The sequence below is a fragment of the Gossypium hirsutum genome, chromosome A08, assembly GCF_007990345.1.
Source record: "Gossypium hirsutum isolate 1008001.06 chromosome A08, Gossypium_hirsutum_v2.1, whole genome shotgun sequence".
In the NCBI taxonomy this organism is placed as follows: Eukaryota; Viridiplantae; Streptophyta; class Magnoliopsida; order Malvales; family Malvaceae; genus Gossypium; species Gossypium hirsutum.
In genome coordinates this window covers 120,982,028-121,002,600 of record NC_053431.1, presented here as the reverse complement: position 1 = coordinate 121,002,600, position 20,573 = coordinate 120,982,028, and the positions used below count along the sequence as shown (strand labels likewise).

Genomic DNA, 20,573 nt, shown 5'->3' with positions numbered 1-20,573 from the left:
AGTATATGATGATTTAGCATGAAATTAGAGCTTTAAATTGTTCATATGCTGATTTTATTGAAAGAATTGAATAGAAAGTGAATGTTTGGGACCTAATAGTAAAAGAGTTTGAAGATAGAGTTATATGTGAAAATTCTGAATTTCAATAGTTGTGTAACAACTTATAATGTCTAGTAAAGTACTAATTGAGAAAATTAGATTAATTGAGGGGTTAATTGAGAAAGGACCGAACTGTATAAACTGTGAAATTTGGGGCAAAATAGAAATCAACATTTTGCACTAAAGCAGTTTTGGACAGCAGCAGTAGTGTAACTTTGAAAAATCACCAAAAATTGTAGAGATTGAATTAGAGGATGAATAAAATATGAAACTAAAGCTTATTGAGTCTAGTTTCTTATAAAAGAAATGATGTGAGCAATGGAATTGTAAATCATGAGATATAATAGATTTTGTGAGACAATGTCAGAATGAATTCGGGTTCCCTGTTCTGACTTTGGAAAATCATTAAAATTGTAAAAAAATGATTATGAGTTATAGTTTATATGGTTAGAATCCTTAATGAGTCTATTTTTAGAAGAAACAAGCTAAAACATCATCCGAATTCTGTACAATGAGATAATTAATTTTTAGTGAAGAGTGGTCGGAACTGTCAGACAGCGAAACAAGGGAAACTTTAAAGAATAAACTGTACTATTTGGCTGAACCAAAAATTATGAAAATTTTATGGTATGAAGATATGTGAGTCTAGTTTCAGGGAAAATTAACGGATCTTAATTTGGAGCTCTTTAGCTCCGGATAAAAATAATTTAGTGACTCTGACTCGGATAAACAGCTTTGAATATACATGTTAGTGAATATTGAAATTATGGTTAATGTTGTTTAAGTGTGTTATACACATTAAGGATGTGGAATGGAGAGGAGGAGGAGGAAAATTGGGAAATATATGAATGATTCGTGTATAAATGGTCATATGTTTGACTATAACTCATAAACGATGAAATATGAATGATGCTTATTTTTGTGCATTATTGGTCATGGTTTAAGCTCATGTGTGAAAATAAAGTTTCATAGTATGTGTGTATGGTATATTCAGTATATGATTTGGCATGAAATAATACCATGAATGGTTTATGAATTAACACATGTTGGTAAGCCTGATATATGAATAAATGATCAAATTGAGCGGAACGCCGGATTTGAGTACTTCTGATCAAGTGACAAGTGGAAAGTGATAAGTAATAGCTTCGGCTATACTTATCTGATCAAGTGACAAAGTGATAAGTGATAGCTTCGGCTACACTTATCTGATCAAGTGACAAGTGAAAAGTGATAATTGATAGCTTCGGCTATACTTATCTGATCAATAGACAAAGTGATAAGTGATAGCTTTAGCTACACTTATCTGATCAAGAGACAAAGTGATAAGTGGCTACACTTATCTGATCAAGAAACAAAGTGATAAGTGGCTACACTTATCTGATCAAGAAACAAAGTGATAGGTGGCTACACTTATCTGATCAGGGACAAGTGATAAGTGATCATACGTAAGACTATAGTTATACTATGGCAAAGTGAAAGTGAAGTACTCAATTTTCTGTGACCGTTCCCTAATTTGATTAAGGATGGTAAGTGACAAATGGGCCCAAAAGAATTAAAGTAAATGGATAAGTGGTAGTGTATTTATATCAGGACGATGTTGTTATTCAAACTAAAGTGATATTTTCATTGCTAAATTGAGAATTTCATAAATGTGTTATTGAATGGTATAATCAATAAACATTGAGTTAAATGGTAAATACGTATTAGTTTTGAATTTGATGTCATTGAATTGTACGTGAATTAAATGGAAATTGCTAGTGATATGATTTAAATTATGAGCATGAGAAATTGCGAATTGAATGAAATGGAAATGAAGCATTAAATTGCATGAGTATGTATCGGGTCTCGCAGGCCCTAATTATTATGATTTTAATATTTTGAGGATATATTGTGAAAAGTTATAGAAACATGTTAATTATTTTGAAAGTTTTAATTTTGATGAAATTTTATAACTCGGTTAAATACGTTTACAAATGTATGTGTTTTGGTAATGCCTCGTACCCTATTCCGGTGTTGGATACGGGTAAGGGGTGTTACAGCTGCGTTGTCGGCAAAACAAAAGATAAGAAGCAAATAACTTAAAGAAGAAAAATATATAAGTAAAAAGAGAACTTAAGCTCTTGATACTAAGATAAGAATAGGATAATCCCTTCCAATCTTATTGATAGATTTTAAGAGTTTACATAATATTTATACCGCATAGTCATGTAGGAATAGAAAAATATATATATTATATTTCTAAATATATATCCCATAATAATATCTTAATAGTTACTTATTTTTCAGTCTTTTTTAATTCTTAAATTAGCACTTTTTGTCAAATTATCCCAAAAGGATAGAAAAGTTAACATTTATTAAGTTTTCTGACATGATAGTCCATGTGTATGCTATGTCGATAATTAATTAAGAAAATTAAAATATTAAAAAGTAATATTATATTTCAATATTTATCAAATATAAAAAAAATTAATAGAAAGTTAATAAACATTAAATTTTCCTTTTAAAATCAAAAGAGACGACAAATTAACCATATAAATAAAATAAAATTACAACACTAAATAAATCATTATGCTAAATATAATTGAATTGATTTTATAGCTGAGAATTTCATTAAATTTTTGGTTGGGCTTGAGAATTGAGATGTGTGATAATAGGTGGACTCAAAAGTCTTGAACGGTCAACGGAATCAACAGAGGGAAAATGCCATTAATTTTTTTCCAGATTCGCGCGCAAAGGGAGCGGAGTATCGTAAGCCTTGTTAAGGCCTTTTCGGTAATTTCGTATTTGTTGTTCTATAAAATCTTTAGCATCTAGAAAAGTGTAGAGACGTTTCAATTGAAAACTGTGTAAAAGTTAAGCTCCAAAAAACCTAGTTAAAATTTTCCTTCATATTCCCTCGTTTTCTCGGGTAGAAAAAAAAAAAAAGGACGTTTGCTCGCATTTGGTAATCAAAGATTGTTTTATTAGGAAGCATAACTGAGCTTTGAAATAAAAAGGTAATCGAATCTTAAACGGGAAAAATTATTATTCATCGGATTTGCATGAAGGTAAGTCCATACTTAAGCATGGAAATGACGATACTGTCATGAGTCTTTTTTTGTTTTTTTACTTTTTTTTTCAAGTTAGCTAGGGTTTTAGTTTGAACCATATGCGATTATATTGAAATAACCGAACTTGTGTATAACTGGTGGTAACAATGTTTATTGACTGTATTGGTGGCTTGAGTTTGGTTTTTTAGGGTTTGGAGCTGTGGCATTGTGCAGATTGTGATGTTATTTGACACTGTTTGCATATATGGTTGCTTTCTTGTTCATGAGAAATTATGCAGATATTATTGAATCGTAATTTATAGCAGTAAATCATCTCTTTATTTTGTCAACATCTAGGCTTTTTTAGATGTGAATTAATTGCGTTCTCTATGCATTGTTTTAAGATTCTTTTTGTTCATTTCGAAGGCACGACGCTTGCTATTAGGTCTAGTAAAGCTAAGGGTGGTGAAGATGGTGATTCCAAAGTCAAACTGGTGGAAAAACATCAGTGAACTGTAGTACTCGAAAGTCAGAGCGATTTGAGAAGCAGATAAAAAATTTCAATTCAATGACTTCCCCAGTTAAGAGTAAATCTGAGCAAATTGAAAAGCAGAAGAATTTGTCCTCTGAGCAGGTCTGAGAGGGATAAGATGCTCTCCTCATCTGGTTCTTTGGGATCAAAGAATTCTGATAAGAGTCCTGGGTCCTTCGATAGAAAAAGGAAGAAAGAAGAAAACAGTGTGAAACCATTGACTACGCGAAGTGTAGAAGTTAAACACAATGAGCAAGAAGATGGGCAAGGTGAGGCACAGAAGAAGAGGATGGATGCTCGTGCCTATAGAGCATTGTTAAGGAAAACACCTCAGCAAGTTTATAGAGCTGGTAGCTTCTTTTCATTCTTCCTCCCTCATTTTTCAGATTATAATTGCTCATAAGTGCAACTCTGACAATCTATGCGTGTACCTCTGATTTGCTTCTTTCATCTGTATATGAACCTCCTTTTCTAGGATATATTATGTTGATCTAAAATATGTGTTACTCTTTTTTTCAGTGGTTTTATTTGATTAAATATATTATTCTTATGCTTGCCTGCTTGTGTTGTAGATCATTGCGGTGATCTGAACAGAACTGATTGTGGAAACAGGGAGGTGGAACTTTTAGAAAAACTCACCGAGAGAACTAGTGAAAGGTCTGTGGTGGCAAGTACAAATCAATCTGTAAAGGGAGCATTTGAGCATAAATCATTTTCTACTTGCCAAAAGGATAGTTGCAAGGATATGTCTTCAACGAAGGATGTTCCACAAATTGTTAAGAATCTTTTGGTAGATGGAGAAGTTAATGATGATGCCGGAAAGGCCATGCAGGAAAATCTGCGAAGTCCAAAGTTGGTAACTTCCATCCTGCTTGGGCTGGTCCTTGATCGTGATATTATACTTTTTTTTTTAAATTCCCCTAAAGTCCTACCAAATTAGATATTTTTGCTAGTCATTCTAGTTTTCTTGTTCTTTTTTTTTAATATGTAGGTTGAGGTCCTTAAGCTTGAGATTAATTTTGAATGTGATGGCATGACGTGCATCTTGGAGAGGATATAAGCTAGAGTTTTTGTCATTGCGAGGCTTATTTCTGAGCAAGAGGGAAATGATGGCATCTGTTTCTATGTTTAGTTTGTAAGATAAAGGGGAATATTTGGTGTTGAAATATGATGGCATCTGTTTCTATGTTTAGTTTGTAAGATAAAGGGGAATATTTGGTGTTGAAATATGATATATGTAAATGCTTAGGTCAGGGCTGTTGGTGTTTGTGATGGGTGCATGTAGACATACTAAGAATAATGGTGCTAGGATGCTTATTTAGGTTCTAATTGGTCAGGGTGCATTTTTGGCCTTTGTTAAATACAAAAATAGGAGAGTAAACTAGATTATGATGTATGTTGTTTTATGATGTTAGCATTTCAATAGATATCATGACTCACCAACCACAAGAATATTCGTGAAACCTCCAGTTGATGATTTTGTTGGACCCAGTTCTAGTTCACTAAAACTGAATCTTATGCTAAGAATTTTTACTATTTTAATATTTCTCCTTATAAGAAAATTAGATCGTTAATTAATTCAACAAAATTAAATTCACCACACTCACTACCTTACATTTATGGATTGAGATGCCAACAATTTTATTGTGTTACGAATTGAACTGTCTCTCAATGCTGCCTGTGGTTATAATAAAAAGTAAATGAATTTGTAATAATGGTACAGCCTTTGTTTTTGAGCAATTTTAGCTTTTCTTTTCGAATTTTGGGAATGCCTTATCACGAAACAAATGAAGTATATTCTTTTCTTTTTTAAAGAAATATGGATTCATATTTTGCAGGGTCAACTGTGGTTCAAAAAAGCAGGAGACTTGCTCTTTTAATGCAAACCAGTTATTTGGATCCTCCGATACTAAGGTTGTTTTTCTTCTTTCATTTCTTTTGAACCCTTTTTCCTATATATATGTACCTATGAATAAAAGAAAGCTGAGGAAGGTTGGGTGTTTGGATCCTCCGATATTAAGGTTGTTTATACTTTCCTAGATACTCTTTACTAAAAGAAAACTGAGGAAGGTTATAAATAAAATAAGAATTAGTTGGGATTTGCATGCCTTTTCTTTTTTGATTTTTTCTTAATTGGATAGTATCGAGCAGGTTTTCAATCCTTTTACGTTTCATCTGTTGCAGAAAAGGGAAATTCAATCTTTTTTGTTGATTTATTAATTTTTAGCGAATGAAGTTTGCTAGGTTTAAAAATGTGATGTCTTTGATAGACAAGGTTTTGGTTGCCTGAGTTTGTCTTAGCCTCTTATGTGGTATGCCTTTTATTATCTTTTGTTGAAATAAAGATGGATGTCAAAATCAAAGAAACCAACAGTAGATATCTTTGGCTGATTAGTAACTTTTGTAGCAAATGCTTACTTAGTTTGTTGTACTAGTGGAGTAAGGATCTAGTTTTCTACTAAGGTCTCATGATAATGATTTTTTTTCTAACTCTTATCTAACGATTTTATTTGATTTTTATTTGACCTTTTCATAACTGTTTCCTTTGATTTGCTGCATTGTATTAGGATAGAGGGGAACCCGATGCTGGTATTAGCACGGGACACACTGAAAAGCCCTGTAGTCCTATGCAACAATGCATCTCCTCTGCAGATCTTCAAACATGCAATGATCAAAATACTTGCATTGTATGCAAACTTGATGGGAAGCTCTTGTGGGTAACCCTTTTTCATCGGTTTACGTATATTATAATTTTATATGGTTGATAGGTGAATATGTGGAGCTAATGAGTAGTTTTATTCTGTATAAGATGCTTTGATTAATAAGAGATTTAGATTCACTATTCTTATAAATATTTTGGGTTGCCCTTTTTATGTATCTTGATAACCTTTGTTACCTGGACTCGTCTGTTTGGGGTGCTGTACCCAGGTTGACACAATCCATCATGGATCCTGGCACGGGATACGGGTCAGTGGGTCAGTTCTGGCAGAAAATGGTGGACATGGCTGTGGGTGATAACTGAGAAGAGAAAAAGGGAGAACTTTGATTTGCAGAGATGAAAGAGAAAAGATAGACATGGTAGAAGGAAGACGATGATAAAAGAAAGAGAAAAAAACGTTTGAAATAAATGATAAAAGAATAGGGCATAATAAATGTCCTACCCTATATTTGCATTGAATTTTTGTCTTTATACGAGAGTGATATATAAAAATAATGTCAGGCACAATTTTTGGGGAAGGTGGAGAGTTGAGAGGGGAAAAATGGTAAAAAAGGAAAGTGGAAAGTGGATATAATATCATTATTTTTTCTAAAAAACCCTTAAAAAGAGTTGATATTTTAAAAATTCCACATTAAAATCATTAATTTCATCTTTTTAATTAAAAATGGTATTATAAAAAATCCACACTAAGTATCCGTGTCCAAAATTTGGATGGTGTCCTGTGTCAAAAATTTTGTGACGACAATGAATCTGACACTTGGATCCTTATCCATGTCCTGAGTCCTGTTAACATAGTTGATAACCATCCCTGTTATAATTTTGTAATGTTAACTTAATTTGTTCTTCTATGACTTAATGTTTAAAAGAAATTTCAGTCAATTAGATAGGAGACATTTGGACAATTGAGGACTTTCACAGGTCTTTAGCATGTCCTACATAACTTTGTGTTAATTTTAATCTTTTTAGACTGTTCAGTATATTCTTAGTTATATTTGATGACTACTTTGTGAATAAATTTTGGATGTATTTTATCTTACACTCTGTCATCCTATTTTAGACGCTGTCATGGAAAAGGTTGTCAAAGAAGTTATCATCTTTCGTGTCTAGAACCTCCCCTTGAGGAGTTCCATCTTGGAGTTTGGTACTGTCTATCATGTGTGAGGAAAAAATTAGAATCAGGGGTGCATTCGGTTTCAGAGGGAATAGAAGCAATTTGGGATTCTAGAGAACTAGAGGCTTTGGAGGATGGTATGGGAACGATCAATTATCTCCTTATTTCCATAGCTTTTTTACCCCCTCATTGCAACGTATTTCTATAATTGTGCCATTGATGTTTTCTGACTGCTTTGGTAGATTATGTTGCCAAAGTTTTTAGTAATGCTATCTTGATTTGTTTTGTTTGATAATTGCTGTACTTCGTAATAATAACATATAGGATGAATGAGCTGTTACTGATAATACTATGCATTTGGTGTTTGGTTTTAGGATTGCGAGGACAGAAGCAATATTTTGTGAAATACAAAGGTCTTGCTCATGTTCATAATTGTTGGTTACCTGAGAACCAGGTGTTGCTTGAGGCTCCATCACTTGTAGCTAAATATAACAGAAAAAATCAGGTTCACAGTCATATTCCTTAAGTAGAGGATTATTTTGTAAGATGTTACTCGAGATGGTCATTCAGATATGTTTATTGTTCAGGGTTCTGTGTGGAAGCAACACTGGGCAGTGCCACATCATTTGCTACAGAAAAGATTGTTCATTACCAAGGATTGTGATCGTCATTGTAATGGGCATGATGATGATAAGTTATGTTGTCATGTTGAGTGGCTTGTGAAATGGTGTGGTCTTGGTTATGAGCATGCTTCATGGGAGTTGGATAATGCTTCCTTTTTCCGTTGTCCAGAAGGCCAGAGCCTTATACGAGATTATGAAACTTGTTTCAAGAAGGGAAAGGAATCTTCTAAATTTAAGGTGCCTAAAGAAAAGTGTGGAATATTTTATATTCTAACAAGATTTGGTCCAACTTAATATGTTGGTATTTCGTTGTGGTTAAGATGCATCTGTCTATAATTTGTTTAATATGCATTCACATGCTTGGACTAGTGGACAAATAACCTAGGGTTTGCATAACATTTGTTGCTTGGCTATTCTGGGAGGCCACAAGGAGGGTATAACACTACCACATCATCAACCCTTTGCTGGATCCCTTGCGTGAACATGTAACATTCAGGTTTAAAACCCCAAATAATAACTATTGGTTCAAGCCCTAATATCTTTTTATATTTGAACTTGTGATTTTTAAAAGCTACCACCACTTGATTTGATGTTAACCATGAGATTTGTATTTGTTAAATCATTATGTTGTACCACTATTGAGCCTTATGAATTATGTGGACATTTTTGTTTGGCAAGATTTGGTTTGGGCTTCATTTACCTGTTACCCCACCACTATCACGATTTAACAGTTATGATATGTATGTTCTATTCCCCTTTTATTTGAAGGGCTTGTTTCTAACTAACTAGGAGCTTGCACAGGACAGAGCAGGTACATCTCTAAAGTTTTCTCAATTACCAGCTGGTGTTTCATCTGGAATAGATGCTAATCTTGATTCTGTTAGCAAACTAAGCTACCATTGGCCTAGGAGCCAGAATGCTGTAATTTTTGATAATCAGGTATGCTTGATCAAATATGCTGTTACTTGGGTCTGTAGTGCATCTGAAGATGATCTGGTCAAGCATTTTGAGTTAAATCATGGGTCTACTTACATACATGTGGGTACGTGAACACATGCTCATTAACCTTGTGAAATGCCAGATGTAGCATAATATGTGAAAAACGACCCAATGGATGCCCATGAATTTTTTTTTTCTCATTTTGCCTATGCGGAAAGCTAACCTACTGGCAATCATACATGTGTAAGCTTATAAAAAGATACAATACGCACAAGATCCATAATATACACCTTACCTGCATACACCATTACATTACAGTAGTGAACTGCAAAGCTTCATGTGCAATAGTTCTGAATTGTTTCTATATTTTGCAGGAAAGGATTCCAAATGTTATTTCTTTCATTATGTCTTTTCCATCTGACAAGTCAAGGCCTTTTCTCATTATCTCAACTTCCACTTTACTATATCTATGGGATGAGGAGTTCTTGCGTTTGGAACCAGCTACTGATGTTGTGGTTTATAGTGGCAGTAAAGAAATTCGGAATAGCATTAGGAACCTGGAGTTTTATGAAGAAGGAGGTTGTGTAATGTTTCAAGTACTTATAACCTCACCTGAAGTTGTCAGCGAGGTATATGCCATCTTCTGTGATAAATTATAGTTTGAAAATTGTTGTCTGTTTAAGTTTGACAAGAAGTGCAAGTATCAAAGAAGGTATACTTGTTTTGTGTGAGAATTTATACTTCTCTGCACCTTTTGATCAAATTGTATCCAGATTTCAAAGTTATTAGGATGCAGTGCTGCATCACTATTTGTTATTAGTTTAATGAGTTTTCTTGAATTAACTATCCAATTATCAATTGAGGAAAAAATTGCTACATTTTTATTCACCTGATATTAGTTTGCCTGTTAATTTATTGTGGTTCTGCAGGACTTGAATGTGCTTGATTGCATAGGATGGGAGGTAATAGTACTCGATGAATGCCAACGTCCAACAGTTGCTTCATGTTTTGAACAAATTAAGATGTTAACTGCTAGTAAGAGGCTTCTGATTATCAGCAGTCAACTGAAGGTTGGGCATTTCTACTTTTCACTTGTTATTGTTTTCTGCAGGTTGATTTATGTATGCTACATGGTTTCTGCAGGATAATGTGGTTGAGTACCTTAATCTTCTTTCTCTGCTTGATTCTGAGAGTGATTCAAATGGTAGTGACAGCTTGCAAATGACTTCAAGTGATAATATTGCTATTTTGAAGGAGAGGTTGGCAAAGTACGTCGCTTATGAATCATCTAGGTTTGTAGAGTATTGGGTTCCTGTACTCTTATCCAATCCACAGCTGGACCAGTATTGCTTTACTCTACTTTCAAACTCTCTCTCACTGTGTTCACCTTCAAAGACTGATCCTGTAGGAGCTCTCCGTAACATTCTTATCACCAGCAGAAAGGTTGACTTTACTGAACTTTTTGCATCATCTACATGGTTTAGACTCCTCCTCCTCCCCTTTTTATTTTCAAATAATCTAATATATCAAAATATTCTAGCCAATTTCTGGTTGTTGTGTGTTAGCCTGCTGTATGGACTTTAGAAATTAAGGTTAGGCTACATTTCAAAGATAAGTTAGAAAATTTCTGTTGCATTATCATAAGTTTTGCTATTTGGATTTAGTAAGCTGACAGTGCTTGTAGAAAATCTTGAAATGCAAATTTATTTACTTATATCTTTAGGATGGAATAAATTGCTACAGCTCAAACTTAGAATCTTTAATCATCCCCCACTTGTTTGAATTCCTTTTATTTATTTTGGATTTCCAAATGCCCTGTTTTATCTTTTTTTTTATTATCATAATTATAGTATATGTATTTGAGTTGATTTTTTTATCTCATGATATATGCATTAGAATGAGGATGTGTAAAAGTTTACTTTTATGATGAGTTAATATTGTGTTTCATGGTAATTCCTTTTATTTATTTTGGATTTCCAAATGCCCTGTTTTATCTTTTTATTATTATCATAATTATAGTATATGTATTTGAGTTGATTTTTTTATCTCATGATATATGCATTAGAATGAGGATGTGTAAAAGTTTACTTCTATGATGAGTCAATATTGTGTTTCATGGTAATTGTTGACAGTGTTGTGATCATCCTTATGTTGTGGATGAATCCCTTCAAATGCGGCTCACTAAAGGCCTTAAAGATGTTGAGTTTTTGGATGTTGGCATAAAAGCAAGTGGCAAATTACAACTACTTGATGCAATTCTTTTGGAGATCAAGAAACGAGAGTTAAAAGTGCTTGTTCTTTTCCAGGTATATTTGTCTTGACAAGGGGTTCTGAACCGGTATATAGCATTATGCACGTTTTATGTTATTGATATTTTTTAGCGGATGATGCTGAAGCGATTAATGTACATAAGAAGCTTGTATGTATTTTCCCCTGTACATAATTGTTTATGAGTTTGTTAGAAGCAAATAAAGTTACATTTCCGGGGTTCTACCATGCTTTTGTTAAAGCACTTTACCTGCCATATGCTATTTTGATGTTTTGACTGGCTGCAGAAATAAAAAGGATCTGGTGCTTGTCATGTAAAAATGAATGTGTAGCTCAGTACCTGTTTGGTCTTGCTCTTGGGACAGCTTTATTTCTCAAGAAGCTGAATCGACCAATTGGGTCTCTACATGAAACTTTCAACTTTTGCAAAAGTTGAGCTAAAGTTGAAAATGTTAACTTGACCTTTCAAAAAGCTGCCATGAGAAACTGGTTGATACATATTGTGAGAACTTGTAATGAACAAAATATATGTTACTGATTTCTAATAAATTCTAGGTGAGAGCTCTTTAAAAAGTTCTAATTATATTTTCAACTGATTTCTGATGGAAAATCCAGCCATGCTGAACTGGTTGTTACATGACAGTAATGTTGGTTAACTTGAATAGGCTAGTTCAATAGGTCGTTGTGTCAATTAATGTCTAGCCTCTGCCTTTTGATGTTTCAATGTCTTAAAGTAGCATTTTGGGATTAAAATTCAACATGCAATGGTTCCTTTACTGCTTGTATGAATATTGTTGTTTTGTGTCTTGAACGACTTTGACAAACCCTTGTCTAAATAGTAATTACTTCTTTATTGTGAATGTGCTTGCATATAACTTCTAAATAGTAATTACTCCCGCAAAACAAGGTTTTGGCTATTTTATGTTTCTCATGTAGATGGTTTTGATTGACAGTACACTGGTGGTTCTGGAAGGGATTTAGTGGGAGACATTTTGGATGACTTTCTGCGCCAAAGATTTGGTGCAGATTCTTATGAACGCGTAGATGGTGGTGTCACCCCTTCAAGGAAGCAATCTGCTTTGAATAAATTCAATAATGAGAGGAAGAGATTTGTCTTCTTATTGGAAACTCGTGCTTGTCTTTCCAGCGTCAAATTATCTGCAATCAGTACCGTCGTAATATTTGGAAGTGATTGGAGCCCAGTGAATGATCTAAGAGCATTGCAGAAGATAACACTTGATTCTCACTTTGAAGAAATAAAAGTATTTCGTTTATATTCAGCATTTACTGTGGAGGAAAAGATTTTGATGCTTTCAAAACAAGACAAGACACTTGATAGCAACATAGTGAACATAAGCCCTAGTAGTAGTCACATGCTGCTTAAATGGGGGGCTCCGTACCTACTTAGCCAGTTGGAAAAAATTCATGGTATCCCAGCCTTGGATGCAAGTAACTTGCCTGAGCAATCACTTCTGAAAGACGTGATTCAAGAGTTCTTTATCTTACTGAGTCAAACTGGGATAGACAATGATGCAAGCAAATTATCCCTAATTTTACAAGCCAAACAAAATCAAGGAATGTATAGGACAGAAATGCCATTGTTTGGCGAGCAGAAAATCCAAGTGATGAATGAAGATCCACCTCATATATTTTGGACAAAACTTTTGGAGGGAAAGAGTCCGAGGTGGAAGTATTGTTCTTCGTTTCAGAGGAACCGGAAAAGGGGTCAATACCTCGATGATGTCCAAAAGAAATCTGAGGTTGAAAGTGCTGAAGTTGTAAAGAGACGCAAGGTGGTCAATGATGGAAACGATCATCCCTCTCCAAAACATGGGCTGCAAGAGGACAGACAAGGTAATGGGCAATTAAAATGCAATGAATTGAGTTTTGGAAGAAGATAGTTCTCTCTTTTGCTCTTTCCTGAGTACTCTCTCTTACTATTTGCAGGAAGCTCAGGAACCTCAGTATCTCCTTTGAGTAAATTAGCTGATCCTGTGAGTGATAAAATTCATGCAACCAACTCAATTGATCTGGCCAATGATATCTCAGAAACACCATCTCTTAACATGGTAGAATGGGAGAGAAGAAGAAAACAGCTTGATTCTCAGAAGACTCTCCATGTTATTTTGTGGCCACAGATAGCAAAACTATGTGAAGTTCTACATCTCTCAGTATGTGCATTAATCACCAGTGGAAGAACTAAAATTAGACGTGCTCAGTGTGGGCTTTGCTTTTAGTTCTTAATTTTGTTAAAGTAAAAAACATACCATTGAAAAATATTTTGTGGGAGGGGGATATTTAACTTCATTAGAGATTTCAGAATGCTTTTTGTTTCTCAGTTCTGAAAGTAAAGAGGGAGGTAGAGTAGAGGGAAAAATATGGTTCATAAATATAGTTCTCAAGAACACTCCAATCTTGAATTGCACTTCTTAGTGACTATTATTTTCTTATGCAACCATTTCTGGCTGGCTGTTGCAGATTACTGGAGTTCTGTTATATCTTTTTTATGTTAATATGACTAAAAGTGGAAAAGTTGCTTCAATAGGGTTTAGAAAATGGGCCAGTTTAGGATCTTGTTCTGTAGAAATGCTGCCTGGTTTGTCCTGTATTTCACTTCTGAAAATTTTCCTCCGGAGATAAGATGGAAAAGAAGGATCTTTTTTCATCTATTTACTAATATAGGGGATTGTGAGCTTTTTATTATAAATACTTTCCATGTATTTTCTGTAACGGTGGGCCTTGAAATCTCTTTTCCTCTGTAATGGTTCTGCATCAAAGCCTTTCCGTTCTATCAGCCTAGTATTCTAACAGCTTACTTTGTGGTGCTTGTTGTTTGTGTTGTAGGAGGGTGTGAGGGATTTAGCTGGAAAGTTTCTTGAATATGTCATGAATAACCATCTGGTCAATAGGGAACCAGAGACCATTTTGCAGGCATTTCAGATTTCTCTGGTTAGCCTTTATTCGCTTTTATTTTCTTAAATTTATTATGCAATTGGATTAGGATGTCTTTCATATGCTCTGATTTTTTCCATTAGTCAGTCCTTTATGTTTGAGAGAATGAAGTTAGGCTTTTATTATACTTACCTTTTTTTTTTTAAATGCTGTTAAATTTGACATCAAATGTCCACTCCTTTTACCCCTTCTCATAGACAGCTGCTGTATTATTTGCAATTTTGCCTTTGTAAGCAAATGGATATGATGGAAATTATGTTATATGGAATTCCCCTTGGTAGGACTCAGGAACTTGCACTTTCCAGGCCTAGCTTTTTGTGCCAATTGTACTATATTTCATCTCTTTTTTGGCAATATGTATTCCAATCAGTTTTAGATCCGTGTGCCGAATCTTGTGATGGTATATTTTGTTCATAAGTTCGTACTTGGCATAGTCAAAGTTGTGTTTCTTTCTTTATAATGTTTGCAACTTCTTGTTGAAAAGGTTTTTGATGTTTAATCTTAGTTTCAAATGGTGAGGAGTGAAAGGTGAAAACTCTTACCATTACTTTGGGAATTTTGCATGTCGTATTTTGTTAGAGCTTGCACTCAAAATATTCTACTGAGTTTTTGATGCTTAAGTTAGCTATTTTTCTAATGGTCCACTCAATACAGTAGGACACATTATTTAATTTAGGTGGAATGGGTTGAAACTTTAACCTTCAACCTTGATCAGGTAGAGGAGTTTTATATAGAGACATCTTTCATCTATAGGCAAGTGAAGGTTGAGTTCAGCTAGAATTACTCTTCTTGCATGGAGAGAGAGGTAAAGAACTAAGTAGGTCATGTCTAGTTCTTAGGTCTAGAAAATAGTCAAACGAGCCCATCTTTGTTTTTGTTTGTATTCTCCTCTTGTTGTTCTTTGATATGAACCCTTTTTTGGATTTATTTATTAATATATTTGCTTAGATTTGTCTACGTATTTTACTTCGATGAATAAAAATAGGGTAAACTACAACCAAGGTCACTAAACTATTAGTAGATTTACATTTTGGTCACTCAACTTTAAAAGGTTACAAAATGGTCACTGAAATATACGAAAGTTAAAATCACTTCTGTATGGCCTTCTCAGTTTGCACCGTCTACACCAATTAGAAGCTCTTTTCTCTTTTACAGTTTTGTTTTTTTTCATGAAAAAGCTTTGAAGGTTTTGAATTTCCAATACTGATTGATAGATTGACTTGGATCTAATGTATATTTTACTACTTGTTGATAGGTATTGATTCACCGTACCAATTGTTGAATCGACGCTTGGAGCTATTTAGCTAGACTTTTTAAAAAAAAACCTTAACAGCCTAGTGACTTGAATGAAATTTTTTGAATAGTTCAGTGACCATTTTGTAACCTTTTGAAGTTAAGTGACCAAAATGTAAATTTACTAATAGTTTAGTGACCTTGAGTGTAGTTTACCCATAAAAATACAGGTAACTTCTAACATTCTATTAAGGTGTATAGCTGCTGTATTTTTGTGTATATGTTATGAATATTTGAGATTTCTAAAACCTTCTGTTGCATGTAGTTTATAAGAATTTAAGCAGGTATTAATTATGTTATGGTACTTCAACATCTTTATCTTTTGTTTTCTGTACGTTCAGTGTTGGTGTACAGCTTCTTTGTTGAAGCAGAAAATTGATCATAAAGAATCACTTGCACTTGCAAAGCAGCATCTTGGCTTTACCTGCAAGAAAGAAGAGGCAGCCTATGTTAATTCATTGCTGCGGTGTCTGAAGAGAATGTTTGTATATCGTACAGGATGTTTGAAGGTTTCAAATTCTTCCAAAGATTCTGAATTATCAAGTAAAGCTGATGGAAACACAGAGGATAAAGATTCATTGAGGTTTCAAGAGGCTTCTGATGCACAGGTCATTGCAGCGTCTGGAGTGTCCCGAGAATTTCAATTGGCACAGAGAGATCTTGTAAAAAGCATCAACGAAAGTGAGAAAAATTTTGATAAGCAGTTGACAAAACTAACTGAGAAGCAAAAGGAGGAAATGAAGCAACTTAAAAAGAAGTACGAGGAAGAAAAAGCTCTGCTGGAGAACAAGAAACAAACAGAAGCAGCTGTTATCCGTTTGCACAGTAATGCCTTGATGAGGATTAATAAGATAAAAAATTTGGATATTGAATATTCTAGGAAGTTTGATGAACTAAAACAGAGGATGGATATAGACCTTAAGAATCTCGAGGCATCGCAGGTGGCAGCAAGAAGCAATGTTTTAGAGAGAAAGACTCGTTGGGTGGAAGCAGTTAAGTCCTGGGCTAGGGTTGAATTAGTGAAGCCACCTATTAGCAAGGCTAATCTTCCTAAAGGAAGTTCTTCAAGTTCTGTTCAATCTGCCGAAGGAAATGAGGTAAGATTGTCCGAAGTTCTTCTGGACAAAGTTGATCCCATTTATATGGCTGGACCCTGCAAGGAGAATTCTAAGGTAGCATTAATTGAGGAGGGCAACAAAACTGTCTGTTTGGGTGTTGGTGAAGAACAGGCCATCTACAAAGATTCGTGTCCCAAAGAACTGGTTTCTGTAGGAGAAATTCCAAATGTAGCGGTTCAAGTTCCACCAACTGTCAGTTCAGGTGATGTTACCGAGAGTGTCCTTTCTCTTAGACGGTTGGATGAAGACCAGATTTCTGATGAATATAAATTGAAAATGTCAAATGGTAATCCTGAGACTGTTTCTCCTACTGATGCTCTGGAGAATGTTGTTCCTATTGAAGCATGCTCTCGTGAAGAAATTCCTAATGGAACCACTTTGAGCAAGCCTAACACGGAGGTTCCCTTGAAAACAGCTAAGAGTGTAATTATCTGTGAAGGGGAGGATAATCTTGCCTCAGTGCAAGTACCATCATCTGAAATTAATTCTGATATATATAAATTAACGAAGGTTGATGGTGAGGTTACCTTAAAAGAACCTCTGGTTGCCAATTTCAATGCAGGTCAAGAAACCCATGTCTCAGCCGAAGCACCTTCCTCTGAAAAAATTCCTGATGGAGCTGCATTAGGAAAGGCTGTTGGGGATATCTGCTTGAGAACATCTAAGATTGTCAATTCTAGTGGTGGTCAGGAGAATGTTCTCTTGTTGGAAGCACCATCACCTGGAGAAAATCCTGTTAGAACCACATTAAGCAATCTTGATGGCGAGGTTCATTTAAGAGCAGCTGAGACTGTCAGTTCTAGGGAAGATCATGAGAATTTGCCATCTTCAGTGGCACCTTCATCTGAAAAAATTTCTTGTGGGGCCACATTAACCATGGTTGAAGGGGAGCTTGCCTTGAATGCATCTGAAGTTTGTCAGGGAAACATCATTTCTGCGAACACTTTATCTGAGAAAGAGATCCTTGGTGGGGCCACACTGAATGTGGTTGATGGAGAAGTTCCAAACATCTCATCAGAGATTGCAAGTTCCAGTGATGACATGAATAATGTTGTCTGCACGAATCCCTCTACATCTAAAGAACAAGAGCAAATACCTGATACAGCTGCACTTTCAATGCCTGCTGAAGAGATCTCTTTGGCTGAACCTGAAACTGCTTGTAGTGAACTCCTTGAAGGTGGTAGTGCTCATAGAGAAAATGATGGAACATGTGCCATCGAAATTGATCGGCTTGATGGCATACTATGCTTTATGAACTTAGAACCTGAATTCCAAGAACGGTCTCTGGCAGATCCATCTTCATTACAGGCTGTGGCAGATTTGGTATGTAAGATTCTTTTTGGTCTTTTCTATTAAACTTTTTTCTGCTAAGACATTTCTTATGTTGATATTTCACACCTAAAAACTAAAGCAAAATAGTAACAACATAGATTAGAAGGTAATGCAGATAATCTGCATGGCTTTGGCTGCTCTATTGTGGATTTATTTAATATATCCTTGTGGTCAAAATTGGAGAGATTATGCTATCTATACTCTGCTACTGGCCAGCTCACAATTTGATTACAATTCTTATATGGACAGGTATCCCCAAATGTGGGTTCTCTTCCTTATGTTTCCTCAGGAATACAAACTAGAGATGTTGCAAACAATGAAATGCGAAATGCTTCTCAGGTAGCTGAAACTTTACCATCTAATGGTGCTGTTGATGTGACTTGCAATGTGTCCAATCCTGATACACAGCAGTTGGGGTCCACAGAATCAATTTTGAACCTCTCTCCTGATCTACCTTCAGTTAGTGCAACTGAAAATCAACCAAGCAATGATGGTCAACATGCTAACCTAATTTCTCAGGCTCAAAGGCAATCGATAACCAACCATATTGAGATGTCCAGTCAAGATGTTTTGCAGCCCCTTCATTCACCCATCAATGGAACCATTGGTCAGCATTTGAGGCAGGTTTCAGAAACAAGTACAGCTTCAGTTCCTTCTGTTTCCAGAGGCCATCCCTTGCAGACTGCACCTCCTGTATCATCCCGGATGCCTTTGCTGTTGTATCCTGACCCCCTTAAAAATGAAATGGAAAGAATATCCCAAGAAAGAGACCAGACCATTAAGGTTCATGAAGATACGGTTAGTTTCCTCTTGCTTGCTTGGTAAACAATCATATATGGTTTACTTTCTGCTGAAGACTACTTCTTTGAACAGAAGCTGCAGCTGAAATTCGAGTGTGAGAAGGAAATTGAGGAAATTGCAGCTCAGGTTCGTAGAAAGTACGAAGTTAAACTTCAGGAGAAAGAGACAGAATTTCTGATCCGGAAGGAGGAGCTTGATGTAAATTATAACAAAGTTCTCTTGAATAATATATTGGCTGAGGTCTTCAGGTCTAAATGTATGGATAGTAGGGCATCTGGCTCAGCAGGAATACAGCAAGGTGAATCTTACTTGGTTATTTTAACATGGTAAATGAAAGAATAGAGAATCAGAGTGATGCTTTAATTCGTCTACTTGATGAAAATTCTATGCATTGGTGGGTTTAGGGTTTATCTACTGAATCCCAGATTTGTTGTGGTCAACCTTTTGACACAGTATAGTTCTATTCACTACCGAAAATTTAGAATTTGTTTATATTGATTGTTTGGGTTACCACAAATTGTTATGTTGAAAGTTTAAAGAAAGAGTATGCTTGGTAACTGTTTGTGTGAACTTGCTGGCATATAAATATGTGTGTGTGCATAAAGAAGCTAACAGCCAACCCAACAACCATAATATATTTTGCTTGTATCCGTTCACGTAGCTAAGACGTTACTTTTTGCAATGTTTCACTATACTGACTACCTAACCATTGTCATTCTGACAGAGGCAAATTCCAGTTTCATGCAGCAGCTGCTTCAACTTTCATCACAACGGATGGTTCAACAGCCTTCCACTGCTTCTGGTCTCCCTTCAACTGGGCCAGCCACTAGCATGCAAACTGTTTCACCAGCTGTAGTCAATACACAAACCATGGGTCCATCTTTGTGGCCTTCCGGTGCTTCTGGTCTCCCTTCAACTAGCTCAGGTACTCGCATGCGAACTGTTTCTCCTGCAGTCAATGCACAAACCTTGCGTCCATCTTTGCAGGTTGTTAACCCTTTAGAAATTTTCTCAGGCACTACAACTAGACCTCCCTGTATGAGCTCCGTCTCTCGCTTTACAGGAAACTTTCAAATGGGCAGTGAAATTCGTGCTCCAGCCCCTCTTTTACATGCATATAGACCTTCTGCTTCCATTTCCTTGAGCAGTGTTCCATCGCAGTCTCGTGGAATGTCAAGTCAGCTGTCACACAACCTTGCATACAGGCAGCTATCAACTACTGGCCAAGCTGGTAGGATCCGGCATGAAATTGCCGGAGGGTTAGCTGCTCTACCTAACTCATCTTTACCTTCAATGGATGTTCTAATGGGAATGCACAATCAAGTATCCGGTGCCAATCCCAATCCCCCAAGCAACTTGCTGCCAGGTGTTAGTTCAAGCTTGGCCCCAAGCATTCGGTCGAACCCAGCTCAACAAAGCGGAGGAGCAAATGACATTGTTTGCTTGTCAGATGATGACTAACTCCCTTGAAAATGGGGCTGGGTTCTAAATTACCAGTGCAAGGTCGGAAAATGGGGCCTGACTTTGCTGCGGAATTAGCAGTTGTCTTGGTTGTATATGAACCAGCATTGTTTGTAGCTGATAGTTCTTTGAACTTTGAAATATATATATTTTTCGTCTATTTACTTGTGTCTTCAAATCTTTCTGAAATTCTAGGCTAGGCTATTCCTGGGGATATGAATGACGTGCTATGTGTACTATATTTTATCCAATTATAATATAGTAAATTAATCAAATATTTTTTATAAAAATATAAT

The 20,573-nt window shown here is 35.5% G+C and overlaps 1 protein-coding gene across 1 annotated transcript; it reads left to right on the top strand.

The window, feature by feature from the left end:
* Positions 1–3,606: 3,606 nt before the first annotated feature.
* Positions 3,607–20,437, top strand: LOC107943834 (helicase protein MOM1; the record flags this gene model as incomplete). Its single annotated transcript, XM_041076020.1, is given in 21 exon segments — positions 3,607–3,746; positions 3,748–4,010; positions 4,233–4,512; positions 5,499–5,574; positions 6,228–6,373; positions 7,437–7,627; positions 7,865–7,995; positions 8,078–8,350; positions 8,915–9,052; positions 9,427–9,681; positions 9,982–10,122; positions 10,196–10,495; positions 11,185–11,358; positions 12,274–13,174; positions 13,268–13,491; positions 14,165–14,269; positions 15,907–18,006; positions 18,265–18,813; positions 18,889–19,114; positions 19,541–19,741; positions 19,832–20,437. Coding segments are annotated over 21 exon segments (7,260 nt in total), but the record flags the coding sequence as incomplete, so codon positions are not given.
* Positions 20,438–20,573: the final 136 nt, after the last annotated feature.